This window comes from Sturnus vulgaris, chromosome 7 (assembly GCF_052056855.1).
Source record: "Sturnus vulgaris isolate bStuVul1 chromosome 7, bStuVul1.hap1, whole genome shotgun sequence".
NCBI lineage: Eukaryota > Metazoa > Chordata > Aves > Passeriformes > Sturnidae > Sturnus > Sturnus vulgaris.
The window spans coordinates 18,803,564-18,827,198 of record NC_142249.1 but is presented as its reverse complement, the minus strand read 5'-3'; the positions used below and the strand labels follow the sequence as shown (position 1 = coordinate 18,827,198).

The 23,635-nt window shown below is 37.3% G+C and overlaps 1 protein-coding gene across 3 annotated transcripts in view; it reads left to right on the top strand.

The window, feature by feature from the left end:
- The window catches only part of OSBPL6 (oxysterol binding protein like 6), a 90,427-nt gene that overhangs the window by 26,824 nt on the left and 39,968 nt on the right, over positions 1-23,635 (top strand). For all 3 annotated transcript variants that reach the window (XM_088167966.1, XM_088167964.1, XM_014890060.2), the window contains exon 2: positions 15,911-16,148. In XM_088167966.1, the coding sequence (XP_088024092.1) occupies positions 16,047-16,148 (102 nt within the window). In that variant the 5' untranslated portion in view covers positions 15,911-16,046. The remainder of the gene's footprint in view (positions 1-15,910; positions 16,149-23,635) is intronic.

Sequence of the window (23,635 nt, the reverse complement as noted above, 5' to 3'; positions counted from 1 at the left end):
TGCAGCAGTGGAAGCACAAATACTGGTGACTTTTGTCATTTCAAACCAGGTTTGTGTGAATACTGGATAAACAGGAAAACGTTCTTTTAATGACATATTTTCAGCAGTTGCTGTATGATATTAGAAAATTATGTGTTTCTGTTTGTTTAGGGTTTTTTTTCCATTTCTCTATTAACACAAACTGAAAATGCTTCACATTGTTTATAGGAAGCCACTGCCTTACACAGTCTTATTAATACTTTCAGATTGTAAAAGCTTCTCATGGACTGCTGTGAACTTGAGAACTGTTGCAATCATATTCTATTCGATTTGTTTGTTTGTTTTTTAAGGCAGAATGCTGCAACCTGCCTGGCTCTGTGCTGGGAGTGCTTGGCTCTTATACAGCCATGTCTCTGGATGGTATTGTACAAACTACCCTGTGTGTATAGTGCAGCAAATATTTAATCTCAATGGTTTGAAACAATTGGTGCATGCTAATTCAGTGATTTTCTTTGGTGCTTTATCCACTACTTAAAAATTTTATACCTTTTGAAATATTTTTCAGGCTGCCCCAAATGCCAGGAATTACTCAGGAAAGTCGAAATATTGCAAAGTCATACTGACTTCATTGCATTTACAGTTATAGTTTGTTTGCAGTTGCTCAATCTAAGTGCAGAAATCCAATTCATAGTTATTTGCTTACTAAATTTAGATTGGACAAATTAGAATTTAGTATTACTGGTCTGTTCAGGAGATGAATATTTCATACCCTCATTATAACTTCCATGATACTGTGCAGAAAACAGCGGTGCAGCATGGCCATGTGATGCAGGGATACCATAAGCAAGTGAGGATGTGACAGTCCCAGCTGACATCTGATACTGGTACTTAATCCTCCAGTCCTCTGGGATTTGGAAACTGAGTGCAGTGATCTCTGCTTCCTAGCTGGAAAACAATTGTGCTTTGCTTAAATTTAATTGAGTTAAAAGTACACAGGAATCTGATTTTGATTTCTATTTCAAATATGATAAAATGATACAGCAATTAACAGATTGACAGAAATTTGTTTTATGTGCTATCATCTGGGAATTTACACATAGTGGTGAAACAATCCCAACACTTCTGCCATATCTGGGACTGATGGTGTCAGCCAGAACATGAGGAGAGGAGAGAGTCCCCTCTGTTCAGGGCAGTGTGGTTGTTTGAAGAAACCACTTTCATTGAAATACTAATTTTCTGCATAGTTACCATACAGAGAAGAAAAACAACTGAAGACAAGTCAATAAATATTTTATTTCAACTTTTGGCTTTGGTGATATATTCCAAGATTTAGAAAGTATTTTTGTGCATTTCTGCTTTTTTTTTTTTTCTTTTCTGTAAGAAGTGTGTGTATAAAAATTGCATTATGAAAAATTAGCCATAATCCATATTCCAACAGTCACAATTTCTATAATTTATAATATATAATGATAACTAACTATCCACTGCTATTACCATTTTTTTTTATTAAGGATGATGGTACTTCCATTGCAACAGTCCAAAAAGCCAAAAAAAGCATACTTTGAATAATTACCAGAAGGCAAAACTAGTTGTACCTTTTTTTTTCTTTTTTTTCTTTTTTTTTTCTTTTTTTTTTCTCTTCTTCAGAATTGTTCCTGCACTGTTCATCTCTCCATGAGCAGAAAAGGAAACAGATTTAGGTCACCTGCATTGTAGTTTAGTTACTCTTGGCCAATCTCATGTTAGCTCACCTGCTCGAAAGATTTTCTGAGTCAGTAAAAACCCCATGGAGTCCACTGATTTATTTTGTGACTCTTTAGACCTCCCCATTCATATGAACATCAGCTGCTTTCTAAAACAGGAATCACAGAACAGTGGAACAGTCAAGACTTTCTGTTCTGTCATTGATGTTCATAAGCATCAGAGGACAAGATGTTATTTTAGATGACCTGAGGTTTTTGGTTATTTTTAATTCAGACAGACCTTAAATCTAAATTCATCCCTGATTGATCTTACTTTTAACTGAATGTATTAGAGAAAGAAACCTTCCATTTTCTTTACGAATTAAACAAGGTCACTGCTTGTGGGAAGCCATCAGTGGCACTTGTGCTCCTCCCTGTCCAGCTGACCAGCATGGAGATGGTCAGGCCTGCAGAAAAACCCTCTTTCAGCAGCCCTGGTTAACATCAGCAGTTTTCTGCACTGGAGTAGCAATTCTGTCGACTGCCAGATTTTGCATCCTTCTCTTGCTCTGCCCTGACTGAGCTGAGTCACTGCCTTTGGCCAGGTGCTGGATTTGCCTCTTGGCTGTTCCTTCAGCTGTGGCGTTCGCTGCTCGCGGTGACGTTAATGCACAGCAGCCAGCACAACGCTGAGTCTTGCTTCCACCACTGAACCTCCTGTTTGCTTTGCAGCTGACCCACTCTGGGCACTTGTGCTTGCTCAGGAAAAGAAGGAACCAATCCTTTTTATTTTTCCTAATCCATTCATTTGTTTTTTCTCTCACCTTAAAATAAACTTTAGGTTTTCACCCTCCAAGTTCTGTGACATGTGTGAGAGCTTGCTGCAGGTTTTGCATTTAATCTACCTCATTGATACTCTGAGAAGGCACCTTTCTAATGATTTTTGCTATTGTAAATGTAAAATATGAAATTCTGACATTCACAGATAGAAGAACAATTAATTATTTTATGTGTGGTAACATTAAAAAAAAAATTAAATTCACTTTTAAAGGGCTTTAAAAACCTATTTCATTCATACCAATATAGGCAGAATGAAAAATATATAAGTGGCTGGTAAATATTACATGATTTGAAAAGTTCTTATATTGGGTTAATGAACTGCTAAATCAAAGTTTCAAAAATTTGGAGCTGAATATAGCATATTGTATGTGAGTGGTGTTTTAAATCCCATAGAGAGGGAAAAACTAGTTTATTGCAGAGTGGCAGGGAGCAGCCATTTGGTCTTTAAATGCTAATTTAACGTTATTTTTGTTTATTCTTTTTTCTTACGAGTAGAATCTGCAATCATGGCCTCACCCATGAAAAGCAAGTTCTTGAAAATACAGAATATGTTTAAAATTTTTTCTAAAGAATTTTTTGCTGTGAGCTGAGCTTCTAGGCTGTGCTCTGTGACATAAAAAAGTGGGGCATCTATAGAGCTTGGGTTAGAAATGGAAAGATAAATTCAAAGGATCATGATTGTCTGCAATTTATGAGAGGACATGAACAAAGAAAGAGGAAAGGAGACCTGACACGGTCATGAAATATAAAGGAATAACTGGGTCGGTAGGGAGGTAGTCTGTGCTTCATGATTGCAGGATGAGGGAAAGGAAGAATGAAAAGTACTGCAGTGGGGGCAGAGACGTTATCTTTGGGGATGGGTTTGCATGAACACAGAGTAATTATGAGAATTTGGGGTGATGCAAGATAAGAACAGTGGGAGGAAAGAGAATCTGTAGTAAAAAGTTAAGATGTTAATAATATATAGTGGCATGTTAGGGAGTTGTGTTTCTATTGCTCCGTTATCCCTACAAATCTTTTGTGCTGGTTATCACGGGTTATTTATGTGGCATTTGGGAGATGGAAAGGTTCTTAAGCACCAAATATCTCACAGGCACCTATCAAGGCTGGCAGGTGTGAATGTTGATCATTAGCACTGAACAGTCCTCATCTCTAGCCTGTGTAAAATTAGCCCGTTTCTCAATTGATTGACCGAGCTTTTTACACCCTATCTCAAACTGTGCAGCTCCATCTGAGAATCTCAGTCTTATCCTTGGCTGCTGTTGCACATATTGTGGTTTGTTGTGTGTCAAGTAGAGGAAAACTACCTTCATGTCTTGCCAGTGATGCTAATACTGCAGGTTATGTAATAATGATCATCACTTAAGTTTAAAAGGCAAATTGTTTTTAGGCAGGTGAAACATGGTTTTCAGCTGGGCGTTACTAACCTTGGGGCTTTCTATAAGCCACCAAAATGTATGTATGCTGCCCTAAATTATGGGGAAGTGTAAGCAGAGTAATACTCAAAGAGAATAGCAGTGTTTTCTGTTAGGAGGGAAGGATGGTTGTTTGCCAGTTGGCATGTTTGCTAATTTATGGATGTGTAACTGTTAATTGTGGCCAAAGATTTTTGTACTTTTTGTCCAATATCCTGTTGAAGCACACCATGTTTGCTACTGTGTCCAACATGATTAATCATCATGTTGATGTCTAGATTGTAAAAACAAGAACTGCTCTGGGAACTAAGGGAGTTGCCATTGGTCTCAAGCAAGCTTTCAGCCCTTCTCTTCATTTGCTAAATACAAGCCTTTCTGCACATCTGACTAGAAAACGTTTGTCAATTCTTCAGTTGTGCCAATTCTTCTCTAAATTTCATCAAGCTTATTAAAAATCTTTTAGAAACCTGAGAAAACTGAAGTTAGGTGACTAAAGTATTGTAAAAGCAGTGTATTTGTGCTCTAACAAATTTTGCATTTGTAGAAATCTCTCCTGCATAGTAGGCAAAAGTTTGACAGACTCTTGGCTAAGACTTGAGTTTAGACATATTTAAGGAAGAAATAATTTGCACATTTTTGAAATAACTTCTTTGGATTTGTGGTCAGTTTACAGCACTGAAAGCTTTTGCATTGGAGCTGGATGATTTGCTATGTTATATGGTTTATTTCAAACAGGACCTAAGCTGCAAAAATTCCTTTGGTCCTTTTAATGCAATGACTCCAGTGTTCTATTCTGGTTTTATAACCTGTGTATGTATAAAAATCAATACACATTAGCAGTCATTTTCTGTCTTTAATATGTTTGGGAAATCAATTACTGATGTAAAATATGCAGTTTTTCAATGATAAAAATATTCTAGAACTACTCAGATATTTCTTTCTGTGCCAGGTGCCTTAGGGCATTGCTGTCCTCATATTAGATCATGCTTTGTGCACAGGAAAAGACAATTCAGTGTGGTGTAATTTCAGCTGAAATTATTAGCAATGTTAGAAGTAGAGGGTTTCTTCTATAACAAATAAATGTTACTTTTGAGTATGCTGTGGTTTTGGTCAGTGAAGCTGAATGTTGATTTATTAGTATTCCAAAGGTAGGAAGAATTAAGCATATCTAGCAATTGATGTGTGCTGGACCTAGTGTGAGGACAGAAAGTATTATGTGTTTCCTTCATGGCAGAGAGTCAAGAGATAACCAGCTGGACATTAGCAGAAACTGATTTTTTTTTTTTTTTGGGGGGGGGTGGTTTTTGTCACTGATTTGCTCTGTCAGGAAACTACTTTGGAGCAACTGCCTGTTCCTATGTTCAGCTTAATTTCAGTCAACATGTCTTAGACTTTGCAGAAATGTCAAAAGTGATTATTCCATCTCAGGCTCTTTTCAGCCATGTCTGTGATTACTAATGTAGTTGTCAAGTGCTCAAAACATTTTTGGTATTTTTTGTTGCCATGAACAATAATTGTCCATTTTTCTTTTCTGTCTCTCTAATGAAAAGATCTCTGAGTGAGGTGCAGAGAAATTTGTGTAGTAAGGAGATAAAAGGAATTACTGTATGGTGTGCTCCTGCTCTTCCATGAAAAGTTAGTTTTTAAACATGTGTCCGTAAGAAAAACAAATATTAACAATGATCAGAATCTATCTTTCTCTACACTTGAAGAACATTTAACATTGTTCCATACAAAAGATCAGACTTAATAAATGCCTAGTGACAGAGGAGGATAAAATTGGAAAACTTTAAGTGGAAAGATAATTGGGCTGCACCAGAGGTAGAATTAAGAAAAAAAAATGGATTCCTTTTATTTTATCTCTTTTTTTGTTGCTTTGGTTTTTTTCTTGGTTGGTTTCAATTGTGGAAAGGGAGAGGCTGCATTACATTCTAACCTGAACTTTTGCCATGGAATGGGTCATTAGGCTGCCCAGAATGAATTTCTTCTTCCAAATCAGCAGTGATGATTGAGCTTTGGAATATATTAAAAAAACACCCTAGACCTTGAAAATTCCAGTCTGAATCTGAAAATGTCTTCTCATACCTCTACACGAATACCCATTGTAATCCTCAGTATGTTTTATCAATATTAATTATCTTCACCATTATAAATCTGTGCTTTCTTTCTAACTTGCGTATATTTATCTCTGTTTTTTCCTGCTTAGATTTTGTTTTACCTTTGAGAAGAATTCTAACAATAAATTCCTTCTCTCCCAATGTGTGGGCTATAGATTGTCATGCAGTGACACTTCAATCTTCTATTTGACAAACTAAATAGATTGACCTCTATAAATCTTTTATTAGTAGTGATGCTTTTCAATCTTGTGGTCATGCTTATGGTTCTCTCTTGAACTCATTTGTGAATGTCTTTGAAATGCTGACAGCAGAACTGGACACAGTGATTTAGTAGCAGTCACAGAGGCAATGCAGCCTCCCTATTCCTTCTCAGTATTTCCCAGATTACCTATAAGCCATTAACTATATTATCCTGTGCAGCTGTGATCTCCTTATTATTTGTCAAGCTAATTACTTCTAGGAATAAAATTGCATCCTGATTTTTGATCCTGGATGTGACCTTCCACATAGCACCCCAAACACCTTGGCTGGTGGAGCTCTGACTAATCTGCTGGGTTTGTGTCTCCTCTCCCTGTTCTCCATGACCTCGCCAAAATCCATCAATTCTAGCCTTTTATTCGTTCCCATAAACTCACTGCATTTATATGGAGACAGCACTGATTTTTTTTTTTTGCATCCTTCCTACAAACATTTGATGATAATGTTCAAAATCAGTAAAATAGGCAGCTCTTAATTTACTGTGAATCAAAATTTTACTTGGTAGTTTTGAAACATATAGCAAAAACGTAATGTTTCTGTGGTAGTGGAAATAAAGCATGCAGAGAAACAAGAGATAACTCAACTTAATAAACGAAGGGCAGGAAAATGCAGCCAGACAACATGGATTTCAAGGGTCACAAGAAACTTTTAGGCTCCTGTGCTCTGAAAATTAGTACAATTTTGGTGAAAATATTTTATAGCTCTTTTATAAGGGAAATTAGTTTCTTTGCTTTAAATCACTGTTTGGTTGAGATTTTATTAAAAAGCTGCTAAAGTGTCATGAGGGTTCTAATCTATTTTTCTTTTGTCCGAGTTGCTGAGTAGTAAAGAAAAAAATAATTGGTAAAATAAGGAAAAAAGGGGTTTCTGAATTTTATATATTTTAAGAGATTTCTGAAAATTGTGAGGGTTTTTCCAATGGAAAAAAGCCAGGATGCATAAAAACATTTTATTTTTTAAAGCACTTCCTGAGTTTTGATTAAAATTTTTGGCTTTTTATTATTTAAAAAAATGTGTTTCTCTGAAAAATTCCGTAAGGAAATGAAAAATTCCCCACCAATATTTTCAGTTTAAAAAAAGGGATATTTTAGCATAGATTCTTTTTCTTTGATTTTATTTTTTTTAAGTGTCCTCGATTTAGGTTAGCCTAGAAAGGATGATAATGTCCACCAGTTAGTTTTTCCTGTTTAATGTTTAACAGGTATGCACTGCACACTAGTGTTTGTATATTTGTGAATCCGTGTAGCACTGAGCCCTCTGCTCTCAGCAGTCTGTTACAAATGCGTGTGACAGAGGCTGATAATGCTGACTCTGTGCTATGCAGAACATTTCCTTGCCCTGCAGATCAATACTGCTCTATTACTGTAATAGCCTGAGGAACACAGAACAACAAAGATTTCCTAATGAAAATCCTAGGATCATGTCAGCTGTTGAGGCAGTCCTCAGAGGCTGCAAATGGATTGAGGGTTTATTTTGAAATTGTCATCTGAACTGGAGGTTTGGACATACTGGGACTCCACTAATTGCAATGAATGCTTCAGGGCCTCTGGAAGGGCAGGAAACCCTGCTTAATTGTGTAGGCAAGCAGAAAATAGAAAAGACAGATGTTGTGCTGTCCTCTTCTTGTCTGAATCTGATTATCTGTTTTTTGACCTCATCCATCTATTTGATGAAGTCTGTCATAATTGTGTATTTTACAGAGATGCATGTCCATGCAAGTAATTTTCTTAATATTATTTTTAGTCTTTGCATTATTGAGACATGCTTGGACTAACCACTCAGGGAAAAAATATAACTCAGAGTTAAAGAAATCACACCAAGTGTTGGGGCACACAACGTTCTGGTAAGGATGACATGAAATAAGAGTTTCTCAATGTTTGCTGGTACAGCAGTCTCCTGTGGAATATGCTCTGTATGATGTAGGATTACATACAGAATTAGACCTTAAAAGCTAAAAACCTACAAGATTTTCTCACCCGCACACTGCCTCCCTCAAAAAACAAACAAAGCAAAACACCCTAGAACCACAAAATCAAAACCATTTCTTAACCTGAGCATCAAAACAAAGCCTAAGAACTTTAAAAAAATACTGCATTTAATAAACTTGGTTGCTCTTTTGGGAAACATCATATTAATTTATTTTAATTTCCTTGATAATTCTTCCAACAAATGCTTGTCATAGGAGGTTGTGAAATGTAGGGCTGTAAAACATGACATCTGTGAAAAACTTTTTTTATTCCATTACTTTCACTGCATTACTGAATATCAATCAGTCAAGGAGAAGTGGTATCCTAATTAAGAATAGTGATACTTTAGACTTTGTTCTTATTGACGTAAACATTACGTGTCTTAGCCAATTAACTATTTAATCTTGAGAGAGTTTGCAGGAAACTGCACGTGTAAAAATAGGTAAGTGCTGTTCTTGTCTGTCATCTTATGAAGTAAGGCATAAAAACCCTTGGGGTGTTTATCGGTTGAGTTTAGTGCTTGCATTGCTACATCTAGTTATATATTTAGCTAAATTAGCAAACAGCAATCAATGAGGTGAAGGAGATGAGTGCCCACCTGTAACCACACAGCAAGCCTTGTGAGCAAACAGGAGATAGCAGAGTTCTGCTGCAGCAGTGAAGTGACTGTAGGAGAAAGGCTGAGCATGAGCCTGGATCACCCTGCAGCAGAGAGGCTGCTGGTCAACACTCAGGCAGACCATCAGCACTGCTGCTGACAATTGGGAATCCATAATTTGCCTTTCCCAGAACCACTGAATCATTACATTTGGAAAAGACCTGTGAGATCATAGAATGAGAACACAAGTTAACACTGCCACGTCACCACTAAACCATGTCACCAAGTACTGCAGCTACATGGCTTTTAAACACCTTCAGGGGTGGTGACCCCACTGCTTCCCTGGACAGCCTCAATGTCCTTGTTTTGGTGAAGGATCCAGAACTGGACACAGGATTCGAGGTGTGGCCTGACCAGTGCTGAGAGCGAGGACAATCCTGCTGGCACTCTACTCCTGATCCAGGCCAGGATGCCACTGGCCTTCTTGGCCACCTGGGCACACCCTGGCTCATGTTCAGCTGGCTCCTGACCAGCACCCCCAGGTCCTTTTCCACTGGGCTTCCAGACTCTTATTTCCAAGCCTGTAGCATTGCATGGGGTCAAAGGTCTTTAGACATGATCTTAAAGATATTTTCCAACCTGCATGATTCTATGATCATAGAAATTGCAAATTGTGCTAAGTGCAGCAGTTTGGTCTGTATCAGAGCTCCTTTCCAGGGTAATGCTGCATGCAACTAATTTCCTAGCTACAGGCAGGATCTAGAGCATCTTGAATATGGGATAGAGAATGATTTATGGCAGTATTTAGGCACTGTATGCATTGCTGTACATAATATCAGATTGAGACTTTGCATATGCCAATGTTGTTATGAATGCCTGAGAATAGACATGTACATTTGTTATCCAAACATTCAGTATGCAGTTCTTAACAATACCTGGAAAGAACAATGGTAATACAGTCATATGAATTCTAATATATTCTACCTTAAAAATAATTTAGTGCTATCTAGATTTCCCATTTTTCCTGTAGCACCTCATTTATTCTTACTTATAAATATTGGACCTCAAAATAAATCATGAGTGTTGTTTTGCTATCTTTTAATCAGTGACTGCTCACAGGTCTCCAAATAAAACTTAAAATGAATTGATGAAAACCTTTTCTTAAGAAGTTAATACTTTGATAAGGTAACGTGGCTGATTCTCAAATAATATCTGTAAGGGGATTGTTGTCAAAAAAGAGAAACAACAAACTGCTTATTTCCCAATAGTGAGTGGTCTATTAAATCACCACATTGTTGCTATTGCATTGACAAGTTTTATTTCCATTGTATTTTTATGTTTGCAACATTCATGTACTGTAACAGAAGAGTGGCTGCGATTTCCCTGCATGGAAGATCAGCAGTAAGAGGGAGAGAGGCAGTCACATATTGCTCATTATGTGAGAACAAAGGTTGGCCTTCAGTGGGTGCTCAAATATCGAATGCCTGTGTTACACAGCACCACAGAAAACCTCTTCCTTCCCAAGGGAAAAGCAGCCCCCGATCACTTTGAATGTTTTCCTTGAATGAATGCCAGTGACAGTTGCATACTTTTGTTTCATTTATGTCAAAAGATTCATCTCTGTGCTCTAAATTGTCTTCTCAAATTACTCCAGTACCACAAGAGATATTAAACACTGAAGTATTCAGGGCACTCTTGCAGAAAAGACTCAATCAGAGTGAGAAGCAACATAACATTAATCACAGAAGTCTGTTATTTGAGTCCAGACTTCATTTTGAGTTACTGATTGAAAACTTTATCTTTTATATGACATGCATTTATTCATAACTCTGGATTGATACAGTTTACATATCTGTACTTTTTCATCATTTCTGCTAATAGCTTTTTCACAAACACTGCAGTTGGTGCACTTGCCCAGGCTTGGTGGAACATTTTTTGATCGTAGGAGAGGACAGAGATTTCCTAATGGGTGTCAGTGGATTTGCCATACAGGGATGGCTTATAAAGCACGATAGCCAAATACTCCTGCCTTTAATTTGCTTGTATTCAATTCCACATGCTGCTTTTCTGCTCTGTGTCACCCAATTATTTTGTGTGGTTTATACACCTTGTGTATCCAAGTGTTTGCCCAGTTTACTCCCTGGTGCAATGTCTCATGTGATTCAAAACAGTTTTTTTCTCCCCAGTAAAAAGAGCCTTTCTCCATTTCATTACTCCTCTCCCTTTTGTTCTTTTAAATTTTAGCAAGTAGCTAAAAAATACTCAAATTTAAAATGAAATTTCAGATAATGACAATCTCTACAACCTCAGATACAATGTAGTTCATTCATTGAAGAGCATGAAGAATAAAGAATTTTTCTATGAAGATTCCGTGTCTCCTTCAGTATTTTGATACTACTGAGCAGTTCAACACACAAAGTTCCAGGAAATAATTTGAAAAGGTGTAAAGGAAACATTGTAACCCAGGAGGAAAGGTGATGAGAAATGGCTAAGTAGTTCTCAGCACTTCCTTGTTTTTCAAGCTATTTAAGTGTAATACTAATTAAATATTTTAATATATATAATGTATATTGTAACTAATTTAATATTTTAATACATAGTGAATATATAAAATAAAATATTAATTAATTATATAAAAATAATCACACTCCACAGCTCGGTAGTGGATTGGTCATTTATTTTAATGCATTTGAAATAATTTTGTTTCATACGTAGACAGTAGGACTTCTTGGTAAGCAAAATATCTCTAGTGTAAAAATTAGTGGTTTCTGATATGAAAAATAAAGTGTCATTTTCCTTTGTTTATTTGGACAGAAAAAGACAGTAACCCTTTGATGACAGAAAAGAAATTAAGAATGAAATTTTTTTGAGATCTGTTTAATGCTTGATTTAAGAAACTAGAGGGTGGGAGTGGGGGAGAAGTCCCAAACCACACCACTAATGAACTGAGAATAAGTGAGATAAAAATAACTATAATAATATAGGAAAAAATATTCAAATCTGAGTTGAAGTAGAGAAAGGATGAAGAATAGAGAATCTGTAGCTTTTTGTCCCCCAGGCCCAGACAAGTTGTAACAATTGAGATCCACCACAAAGACATTGAGAAAACCATACCTTGGCTTCAATTCTAGCTTTAAAAAATATATAGTAGGGAAGAACTGCAAGATGTCTCTTAGTTATAGAAGAGATACTCAATTCCAAATATTTAAGAAAGTAGAAATTATTTCTTAACTGTACAATAAAAAATTTTTAGTGTAGTAAATAATTTCTTTATGTTGTTCCTGCATGGTAGTTTTTCATTCCTTTATCAAAAGAATTAGGTATAGGTGTTTCTCTCACCTGGAGGATGTAAAATCATGGCACGGGGTATTTTTCCTTATGCATCAGAGTTAAAAAGGTGTCACTGCATGTTTTGAGACTTGCTCTCTCTGTGACTTTGGGCATATTACTTTTCTCTATACATCACTTTACATAAAAAATAAGTATATAACTTAAAAGACAATGTAATGCAGAACCAGTAGATAATTATCATGTTTGAAATTCAAAATAGTTGAGATTGCAACAAAAGAAGTCAAGGACAAAACTCGCAGCCAGGCCCATGATCCTTCTGAATGGCCAGAATCTCTCTGCAGGGTCTGCTTTTTGCATTATAAGCTGTCTGTCTCTTCTTGTGTGCTAGAAGCAATGAATGAATGAATGAAACCCCTGCCTTGGGAACTCATGGCAAAACAACTTTAAAGCAGGCCAATGCCCTGTCACATTTGCTAGGCTGAATCCACTTATGGTCCTGAACTGACAGGTGGTTCTGAGCAGCTCATGGGGGATTGAATTGGTATGTGCAAAATGCAGCCTGCAAGCTGATATTACTTGGATATGCAGCAATTAATAACCAGCAGCCAATGCTGTTACCCTTGCCTATGCAATTTTTTTTTTTTTCCGATTGATTTCCAATGAAATTGATTAAAATACTTATAGGTAGAAGATATATTTGCTGTGAAGTAAAGGGATAATAAAATTTATACTTATACTTGTCAGGAAACAGTATCAGAAGAAATGCATAATTACCAGGAGGTCACCCTCACTCACCCAAACACCACCATCATCGTTTTTGAATGTGTTTTTAGATTTTCTATTACTCTCTAGAAACATACTACCATGGTATAGGACTTGCTTCTGTTCCCAGTGAAATCAATAGCAAAATTGCCAGTGACTGATGGGAAAAGCCATGAAAAATGCTTCAAAAGCATAATTTTCATTTTGGTAAATTCAGTTTGTTGGCCAAAAATTAGATTTCTAATTGTTTGTTTCAATCATAGTTACAGAGAGACTGGCATCTCTTTATGTCACTTCCACTAGATTTATTCCTTCTAACATGCTCTAAAAAAGATCTATTGCTCAAATTTTAAGCCAAAATTGGAAGAGAGACTCTTAGCAATATAGAAAGAATCCAAATGCAATGTTCAAGAACAATAAGAAAGAGCTCTGTGCTAACTCTTGCTAATTTGCTTTTTTTTTTTTTTTTGCAGTGCTTACAAGGCATGTTTTCTGAAATACTCCAGTTGTCTTTTTTTGACTTTTAACCCTGAACTGCACTGTTTCTTAATCAGAAATTTCTATGCATAAGTAATAGTGGTTTAGTGTTGAAGCTATTTTTGCTGTGAAATAGGGCAAGAAGAAATGTTTGCTTCTTTTAGTGCAAAGGGGGGTAGTTCAGTATTTTTGACGTTTTTTCTTTTGTTGTGGTCACAAGTCAGTGTGGTTTAACAAGTTGCTGGTTAGGTTCAGCTCTTAGTGCTTGGAGAGTGCAATAGAACCATTGTGGAGCTTGGCTCAAGTGTCAGCCACTACTTTTATTTGATACCTTTCGAAAGAAAAAGTCCATACTTGACAGAATCCCAAACTTGGCAGCTATTTACAGAACTGTTTTTCTTGTGTACTGCTTGTTAGCATTGTGGTTGCTTCTTACAAAAACATGTCCTGCTTCCTGAGAGCCTTCAGAACACACTTGAAGTGCCAGACCACTGTCCTTCTGTGCTATTACTAAATATAAATTTTTCCACTTGAGTCAACTGAGTGAAGATCAGCTGTTTTAAAAAGGGTTTGATTTTCATTTGGCCAAAGGCTACTCTGCTAAAAAAAAATTCAATGACCTCATAGCTGAAAGTGACTGCAGATTTCCTATTAAATAACTCTAGTGTTCTTCACAGCTCTGTGAACTAGGATTATATTTTGTTCTGATTTTTTAAATTTGATTTTTGATTTAAATGAAAATTGCATAGACCTTGAGATATCCCTGTTGGTATCCCTCTTTGATACATTTGTAGGATATGAAAATGCTGTGAAACTAGATCAGCAGTCCCCTGGTATGCTAGGATAGAAAGAAAAGCCTTTCTTTGGGTTCATTTTCATTAGGTTTTCTCTCTGAAGTTCTGGAACAAATGTGCTGTGCAGCTTGTTTCTTTCTTCCTGCAACCTCTTGTCTTGTAGCTGGCTTTGGCAGCTCCAGCATAACCCATCTTCTAGCAGGAACTTGTCATCCTGAAAAGAATACAGCATTTGCCAAGATGTTCAGGGAATGTGGGCAGCCTGTGCTGTTGGAACAGCCATGTCCTCCCACTCATGTCACTGGGATGCTGTGTGGACTCTCTGCATAATATGTGGGATTTGTAATTCTATGGGAGACTCCTTGATGGAGATTGAAGCTCATTCATAAGATATGGATGATATTCATACTTCAAAAGCACTGGTAACTAATCAACTGCATTCATTCCACTCTCCCTTACTACGGCAAGCAGAAAAGGTGTCTGTCACAGATCTCAGCTCCAGCAGGAGGGAGTTTCTTAGGGTGCAGTATTCAGAAGCTGAGGTAGATAATTATTTAGCTGCCTCTATGTGAGGATCTGGGCTCAGGATGGTGCTCTTCCATGGATATCTATTGTGTCAGGAGAAGCTAGAGCTCTGTCTTCAATATGGCATCATTTCTTGAGTGTGCAGTCATGTCTGAGAGTTAATGTATTTTTGTCCTGTTCTGATTTAACATGGTGCAGGACAGCACCTTTCTTCACACCCATCTGCAGCTAGCTGTGCTGTGCTGACCCTTGGTGTGCTGTCAGCACAGTGAATGTGGAAGGGCACTATTTCAAAATTAGGAGGGCAGGGGAGAAGATATGTCATCTGCCTGAAGCTAACATCTCATTCAGGGAACAATTTTATCCAAGGTTAACGGAAGAGCAGACACTGTATCAGTCAGCTGAAGCAAGATCACGGTGATCTGTTAAACGTGGAGAAGTGTAGCTCCGTTCCTGAACTGTCATGATGTACTTGCAGCGTTTTAATAGGGTTTGGCAGGTAGTGTTTGGCTATTTATTGACACAAATATCCTCTGTGATGCTCTAAGTATCTGTTTTTCTGTTTGTGGGTGGAAATTAAAGGTTTGGGTGGAGAGAAGTGAGAGAAATTTTCTGCTATTTGTAAAGCAGTGATGTACCCAGCAGTGGCTGAGTAAACAGTCAAGGGAACACCCCCTGCACGGGGCTGGGCGAGCCCTGGCCAGCAGCCAAATGAACCCCCAGCCCCACACTCCCCTGCCTCAGTACAGCCTTGGAGGCTGCAGGTGAAGGCACCACCCTTGAGAGAGGGACCTGCTTTTTAAAAAAATGCAGAATTCTTAATCTAACTGCAGGATTCTTATGAGGTACAGATTATAATGGGGTGTTCAGTCGTATCTGTGCTCTAAGGGAAGTCCTGAGGAGTTACTTGATAATGTCATGTTATGCAGGATAATGCCCCCTTATCAAGGGTTTGTAAACTTTGCCTGAGAATTACTGTAAATTGCTTAAGCCTTTCCTTAGGGTTTTTTGAAATAATACCACTTTCATCTTCTGTGAGAAGGCAGAACAATGCATTTGTGTTTGTGCTGGGTAGTTGTTGGGAAGGGGAGTAAAAGACTGGGAGATGTGTTGGATTAAATAGTCAACAGATTTCTTTGCTGCAGAGCTACTTTGGAGTGAGGGTATCTTCATTCACTGCTTCTCTCACATTTTTCTTTATTAAGGTGCAGTTTGGCTGAGACTGACTTCCTCTTTGGCTATCCATAAATTGTGAAACAGAAGGATGCAGAAGACTATCCCCTGCCTTTTTGTCCATGAGTGATAAGAGCACAAGATCATTAATACAAGTTTGCTGCAAAGATGAGTTCAGAGGAGAAGAGTATATCTCCAGCTCACAAAACATCCACTCCATCACATAGAAGTGCCTCCTCTTCATCATCATCTCAGAGAGACAGGAGGCAGGTAAGGAAATATTCTAGCTGTTTGTACCATCTGGTGGGATGATACATTTATTTCTGTAATGTGGCTCTTAGTTCTTGCTAGCTCTAGATTTGCTTGCTTATAGCATTAGCTGATAGCACTGTAGCAAAAAAATGGTTGATTTTTGAATTTACTTTTTCAATTTCCTTAAGTGGCTTAAGGAAAAAGACTTAGAAGCAAGATGGGCACTATGTACAGCACTGGAACAGGAAGTATATAATCTCATGGAAGTATATAAGCTCAAGTAGGAAACATGCTCTGAAGTCTTTTGGGAAGTGGTTTCTTTGGCAGCATGATCCTACAGTTGCTTAAAGTTGCTTTGTATCATCTGTGAATCTCTTTTGTAAATCCAACAACAGAGATGCATTATCATTTTAGAAAGTGGTAATTCAGTTTAAATACCCTATTGTTCATCCTTTCTTTAAGCACCTAATGTTTAAAATATTTATTTCACTACAAATTAACACTTATTGTACTACCTCATAGAGTACTAATCCAGTTATGTTAGACTTCCATTTTTAAGAGACTCTTGTTTATGTGGATGTAATTCTCCAGAATCTCTTTGAGATGAAGACTGTATTAATTCCCCTCAAAATGACTTGAGCTTTCCCATGGGGTTTTTTTTTGAGGGCTGGGTGTACAGTATAGCCACGATATCAGTGGGAGCACTTGAGAAAATATCAGAGCTATCTACTAGATTTCAGAAAAGTTCTTACATATATAATTTAGAAATGCAAAGGTTGATACAGAAAAATTGATTAGAACAGAAATGTATTTTAAAACTCTGATTAATGAAAAAGAGGCAAATAACTTAAAAAAAAAAATCAAATAAAAATCATTGACTTAGGAATATTTTCCCAGCTACTTGTATGGCAGTTCTGATACTATTTTCTCAGCTGCTGCTGAGGAATTTTCTTCCCTTACCTCTTAAGAAAATTTTGAAACCTAAGAATTTTTAACTAAAACTGTAAAATCTACAGCTTTGAATGTAAATAGTCTCACCATAAGGTACTTTTTTTGAATGTTAAATCAGGAGAAGAATTCTCATGTACGCTGAATAACAGGCAGGAAATGTGTGTGGAATTTTTTGATCATTTCCAATGCTTAAGTAAATCCAAAAAGTATTTTCTCACAGGTGATAAGTGTTTTCCTTTTCACAGTGTACAGGATTTTGGATAGCTGCATTTGTTAGTTAAATCTTGGTTAGGATATAACCTTTTAATTTTTCATTAGTTCCATCTGGAGCAAGAATTTTGATATAATTTGTTTAAAGCATCGGTGTATTTATCTCTCACATTTAAGCTCAAAGAAGGTAAATGCAAAACTTACAGGAGCTACTGGTCTCAGATAAGAGCATATTCTCTAAGTTTTCTCTGTTATTACGTAGTTTGACGCAACCATGAACCTAGGAATTTAAAACAAATAATAAAACCAAAATCCTCTTGGGAATGCATTTTACTATAAATCTAGTGGCTAACAAATCTGTTACCCTAGCAACGGTACAGAGTAAGGTATACCTGTCATCGTAATGAAATGGATGCTTAACTTTAAGTCCGTATTTGATCACAGAAACGTGAAGCATGATTTTAAATAATGCCATAAAGGTTGATGGTGTGATGCATCCAGAGGATCCCATAAAGTGTGACGATGTTAAACCATGTACTTAGGCATGTAAATGTGCACTGCAAGGGCTACTCTGGGGTGTTTGTTTTTTGCCTCAGTTCTTTCAGTGTTAAAGGCAGGACAGTGAATGGTGAGCAATTTCTCCTGCAGAAAGGAACGGAGCTGCAGCGTGCAACGAGGCATGAGCTGCAGTGGTGCTGTACCCAGGGAAAGGAGCATGCACAATTCCTCTGTGCTTGTAGACACTGCAAAACATCCATTTCATCCACTGAAACAACTGCAGTTTTAGTTTCTTTCCTTGCTTGTGGTATTATTTTTACATGTTTTGGTTTTCATAGGCTTTTGCCCAAACACAATGACAACTAGGGAGTAGGGGATTTTGGTTCAGGGCCTGTTGGATTTTGCTTTGAAAAGGCTTTAAAATTCTGTCTTGCTGCCTCCTTGGACTCTTCCACTTTACCTAGTGGAAAAGAACTCTTCCGAATTTGTAATATAAATGAATATGGAAAGTGATGTGACTGGATGAAGTGCCAATGTAGCTTTTATTGTCATATATGAGGATAACACTGGATACTTCTAGATGGTTTATGATTGAAACCTTCTCATCATATAATTCTTGTCAAAGTCATACCAGCAATTATGGAACAGTTTCCCAATAAATTATGGTGCAGGAGGCTGAATGGGTGTGAACAAGACTATGATAAATCATTTCAGGACGAGTGGAAAATGTCGTGCTGTATATAATGCTGGCATTTTAATATAGCTTTTTTATTTGTACAATATACATCACCTAAGAGAATTAGCAGTCAGCAAAAGCTTTGACATTGCCAATTTGCAGGCTCCATGACAAAGTAATAGATAAATGAATACACTAATGAAGTCAGCAATAACTAAAAATTGATTGCAGATTTTTGTCATTCATTTTCGTTAAAACCATGTTTAATTTGGATGGTTAGACAGTAAAAGGCCCAGAAACCATCTGTTTTGTTTAACCCCTGAGTTGGACAAGGTAACAAGGCAGTTGTGATACTCTCAATAAGGAATACTTCAAAAAGGAGCAGCAACAGTTTTTCCTGATGTGGAACAGTTGCAAAGCATGAAAACTGTCACTTCCACTGTCAATAAGAGTCTTCATACAAAAGGTAGCATAAAAAGTGCAATTCTGATGGCCTTTTTTGTGGGTCATACTGACAAGGCAGATTCTTGTGTTTCAACCCTTAGGAAACTCTGAAAAGGCTAGCTATAAACTGCTGCACAGCAAAATGGAGGAAAACTAACAACTCTTAGAAGTACAGCTGAATATGATAGAATCATATGTTGTATATTCAGTTTTATGGGTGTAAGTTCTTTATGAATATTCTATATTTTATTTATTGACTAAATATGCAGCTGGTAAGACATACATTATATATTCTTTGCAATGTGTGTGTAGTAATATTGTGCTGAGAAGAAAGAAGTAAATACATCATAGGGTTAATAATGTGTAGTTTGGCAAATTGGAGCCTGACCTCAGGCTGCTAAACTGAGGGAGTGATACAGAAGGAGAGCATTAATATTGAAACTGTGAATAAAGGGGAGATTTTGTCTTTTCTGACTACCACCTAAAGGCTGGTTAATATATGACATAAAAATGGATGTAGCAATGTTTTCTACTTGAAGTGTGAGGAGTTATCTTCCAATGTCTTAATCTGCTTTTTGGTCTTTTATGGAGGAGAGGTCATCAGCTGTTCTCTAGCTCCTTTTGTGTTTTTCTTTATTGGTTTGCTTTTTCAACAAATCCTTTTCCTACACATCAATCTCAAAAGAAGAAAAACGTTTGGTCCTGTTGCATTTAGCCTTATGTGGTCACCTTTCTACCAGGAGAGATTTCATATTTCAAAAGGAAGAGGAAAAAAGATTTTCCAGAGCAGCGATATGCTTTTCAGGTTTTAATACAGCTTTTTGTTTGTTTTGGGTTGGGTTTTTTTTACCTTCTGTACAAGCAGTATTGACTAATAGAAGAGGTGTACACAAGGGATTCACAGAGGACTGACTTTGGGCTGAAGATGATTACCTGGCCATGTAATTTAAAAGCAGAGTGTGATTCCAAGGCTCTGGTCTTGCCTAAAGGTCTGCATTGGAAAATGCCTGTTTAGCTTTTTACAACCACTGTGTTTTAATTATCAAAGTAGACTCCTGAAAGTGGTGTTTCCTAAGGTGAGTATCAGCATTTTGTAGATGCTTAGACAGTGCTGCTCATACAAGATTGCAGTGTGATATAACCTAATGTATTCCATGTGGAAGAGATGTCTGAGCACATTTATTTACCTTTTAAGTGGGTGGCAGCCTACATGCTTGCTCACGGCTGTCAGCCTGATGTGACATCTGGGAAAAATATTCTTGTTAGTTACCTGTACATTTCACTTGTTCCTGTCTCTGTGACTTCAAAAGAAAGAAAGGCAAGGACGGACAGTTTTGTCTGGTAGACAAAGCACAGACCTGAGAACACTGAGCCACACTCCTAGCTCTGCTCTGCAGCAAAGCACAGACTTTTAGAAGCCTTTTTACTTTGCAGTAGTTTGTGAGAATTATTTTAATAATAATAATTATTAATCTCCCAGAGAGTTTCAAACTAAAGAGGCTACTAAATGCCAAGTACTGTTGTTACAGTGATGTAATTCTCTTCTGCTTGCTTTCCTAATTAACTCTCTTCACATAAAACTATTGAAATCGGATTAGAGCAGGAAGTGTTGAGTACTTTAAAAGCAACAACTCACTGGAGCAAGCAAATGTTCTGAGGGAGCCAAAGAATAAAATGGCAAAATTGTTGACAAAAACACGCAATAATTCTTCAAATTGATTAGTTGCTGCTACTCTACAACATTTTTTTCTCTTGTGCCTTTGATAGAGTGTGAAAACGTTCCTTAGGTTTGGAAGGCATTGGGTGACAAAATGTCTGAAGCAATGTAACTTTTCAAGCTCTAGAATACTCATGTGAATGTTATGTCCAGTTCAATGCCATAGAACTTTTTAAAAATGAAATCATAAATCTCAGACCAGTAAGAATTTTATCATTTAAATAAGATTGCTGAGCGAACATCTACTCTAGACACAATCAGAAGGTGGCTAAAGTTACAAAGTGAATCCCTCTGGGCTACAGGTTTGTCTGGGGATGGGATAGGAGCCCTGCAAGTGAGACTTGGAGGGAATGGGTACAGATTGATCCCAGGGGTGAGGCAGACCCCCAAGCAGTGATGCTGATGGGTGCATTGAGAGTATGAGACATTCCCCAGTGCTGGGAATCCTTGTGGGAATCCTGCTGGCACACACTGGCAGCAGCACGTGCCCAGGACCCCAGTACCCCGGGCTGCATCAGGCTGTCTCTGTGTGTGTGTGTGTGTGTGTGTGTGTGTGTGTGTGTGTGTGGAGCTAGCCTACAGGCACATAGCAGATGTCCTTCATGTTGTGCCTGTCTTTCTGCCTAGAATTTACCTGAGAGCTAGACAGCAAACAGAAGAAGTACATCTGTGCATCTGTCCATGGGCACGGGATGGGCCTCTGCAGTCTGTGTCTCTGCTTGGATCACGACTGCTCCTGCCCTTGGCAAATCTATGGTGGTTTAGAGACAAGATCCAGAGCACAGACCAGGGGATTAGTAGGTGGAGATGCTGTTTCTTCCCGAGAACGACTTGGCCTTAAAGCTTGGAAGAAATAGAATAGCCTGGAGCAGTCAAGGAGAAGCAGTGCTAGCATTCATACCAGGCTGTCCCACGGGCTGTGTGTGCATGTTCTTTGAGCTCCATAAGCATTGCTATCTGAGTTATCCTGCCTCTAGGAGTGCTTTACAGGTTGCATGGAGAATGCTGAAGTTCAGATGTAGGCTATAAAGAATGATTTTTTTTTTAAGAATATGTCAGTTTGATTAGAAATGGTGCCTGTAGCTATGTTCTATTACAAAACCAGGGAAATCACTCTCATAAAGGCTTAGTTACCCATACAAATTATGACAGATAATTTAAGGTGGCATTTTCAGAACAGGATCACTTTTGCATTCCTCTTGTCTCATTTTTTCCCTCATGCATACATGTCCTACATAAGCATGTCTCACTTTCCTTGAGAATACAAAAACTTGAAGTGCAACACACACACACACACACACACACACATGCACACACAAACAAATTTGGAAGGAAAAAGTGCAGCTCTTCTAAAGTGTCATTGAGGCTTTCTAGGAAACAAATCGGGGAGAAGAAAGAGAAGCATGATTGTGTTTTCATTTCTTCAGTGGAGAGGAAAGGCACAAGGGTGAAGAGGGAGGGTGATGGCAGGTATGATATAGAGGCTTCTGTTTTCCAGACAGTCATGTGTGATTTGGATTATCCACACGCAAAATATACAAATGTATTAGACAGGATAACTGTGTGCATTAGTAATGCTATTTGCTGTTTTGACATTCTCTTCCTGTTTTATTAAATACTTTACCCTGGAATTGAAAATAAAGTGATTACATAAAAACTTATTTTTTCCCCTAGTAAAATAATATTTAATGTAAAAAAATGGCATTAAAATTTTTTCAAGCTCTCTTCTTCCTATCTCCTATATTTTATACTGTATAAATTGAAGTTTAAAGGCTATTGAGACAGACTAAGTAAGTAGCTTACAGAAAGAAGTGAGTCACAGGAAGAAAGGTCTTTCTTCTGAACCAGTGCACTTTTTAAAGCAAGGTCCAGCTTTTTCATTTATTGTTTGCATTAACATTGACTTCCTTTCATGTGTAGAATGTTTTCATTCATAAAAAAACTAACACATTAAGGAATGATTTTCTTTTCTATATGTAATTTTATTTTCCTCCCTTTTTTTTTTCAAATCCTGTCAGCATCATTAAAATGAACTGGTAGCCTGAGACTATTTAATAAAATATCAAGCCTTTTAATTGTGATTATTCAATAATCATATAAAAAAAAATCTTTGTATCATTAGCTAAAATTTGAATTCTCTGTCAGACACTGTAAATTTCTCTGTTTGTGCTATCTTAAGATAAGTGCAAAGGGAGAAGATTGTCACTAACACTCAGGCTGTGACTTGGTGCTTGTTCCAAACCATCATTCTGGCAAAAGAAAGGTTGCTGTTACAATGATAGATGGCTCTTTTCTGCTTTATCCAGTTGTGCTAATGATTCCCTCCAAGAAGCTCTTCATGAGAGCAAGAGCTTATTTGTCTTCAGAATTTATCAAAAAGTACCTTACAGAGAGCTCCTGAGCTAACAAATCCTTGACATTTCTGTTACACAAGAAGGGTTTATTTTGCATGTCCCAGGAAAGAAGTAGGCATACATACCTGGATATTATTCATGTGCTACAAAACTGCATCTTATATATACTTGTCTTTCAGTAAAAAGGTTACAAAGAGAAAATGTTGCTCTTAAGTACATTTCTGTACAAGATGAGAATGTGTTGCAAGAAGAAAAAAAAAGTTAACTGTGTGTGCTGTTCACAAAGTATTGTTAAGTTCCTTTGTCAGTTGGTTGATGCTGAGATTGCTAAGAACAGCTATGGAGCAGTGCCAATAGAAAAGACTGAGGATAAGAATAGGACCATGATGGCTTTACAAAAATTAAAAATCTGTGCTAGAAGATAGAAAGGAGAAATACATTGATGAGATATGGTTGTTTTGCTTTGCACTCACTCTTCTCTCACAATTATATTCAAGAATCTGTCTTTCTTCCAACATTAAGAGAAGGGAAGCCAGAGCTGGCTGAGAAGCAACCTAAGAAAAAAAGCAAGTTTCAAGGTTATAACCTTGAAAATAATACAACCTTTGCAAATGATATTGCAGATTAACTTGGCATGTGTCACAACTTGTTTAGA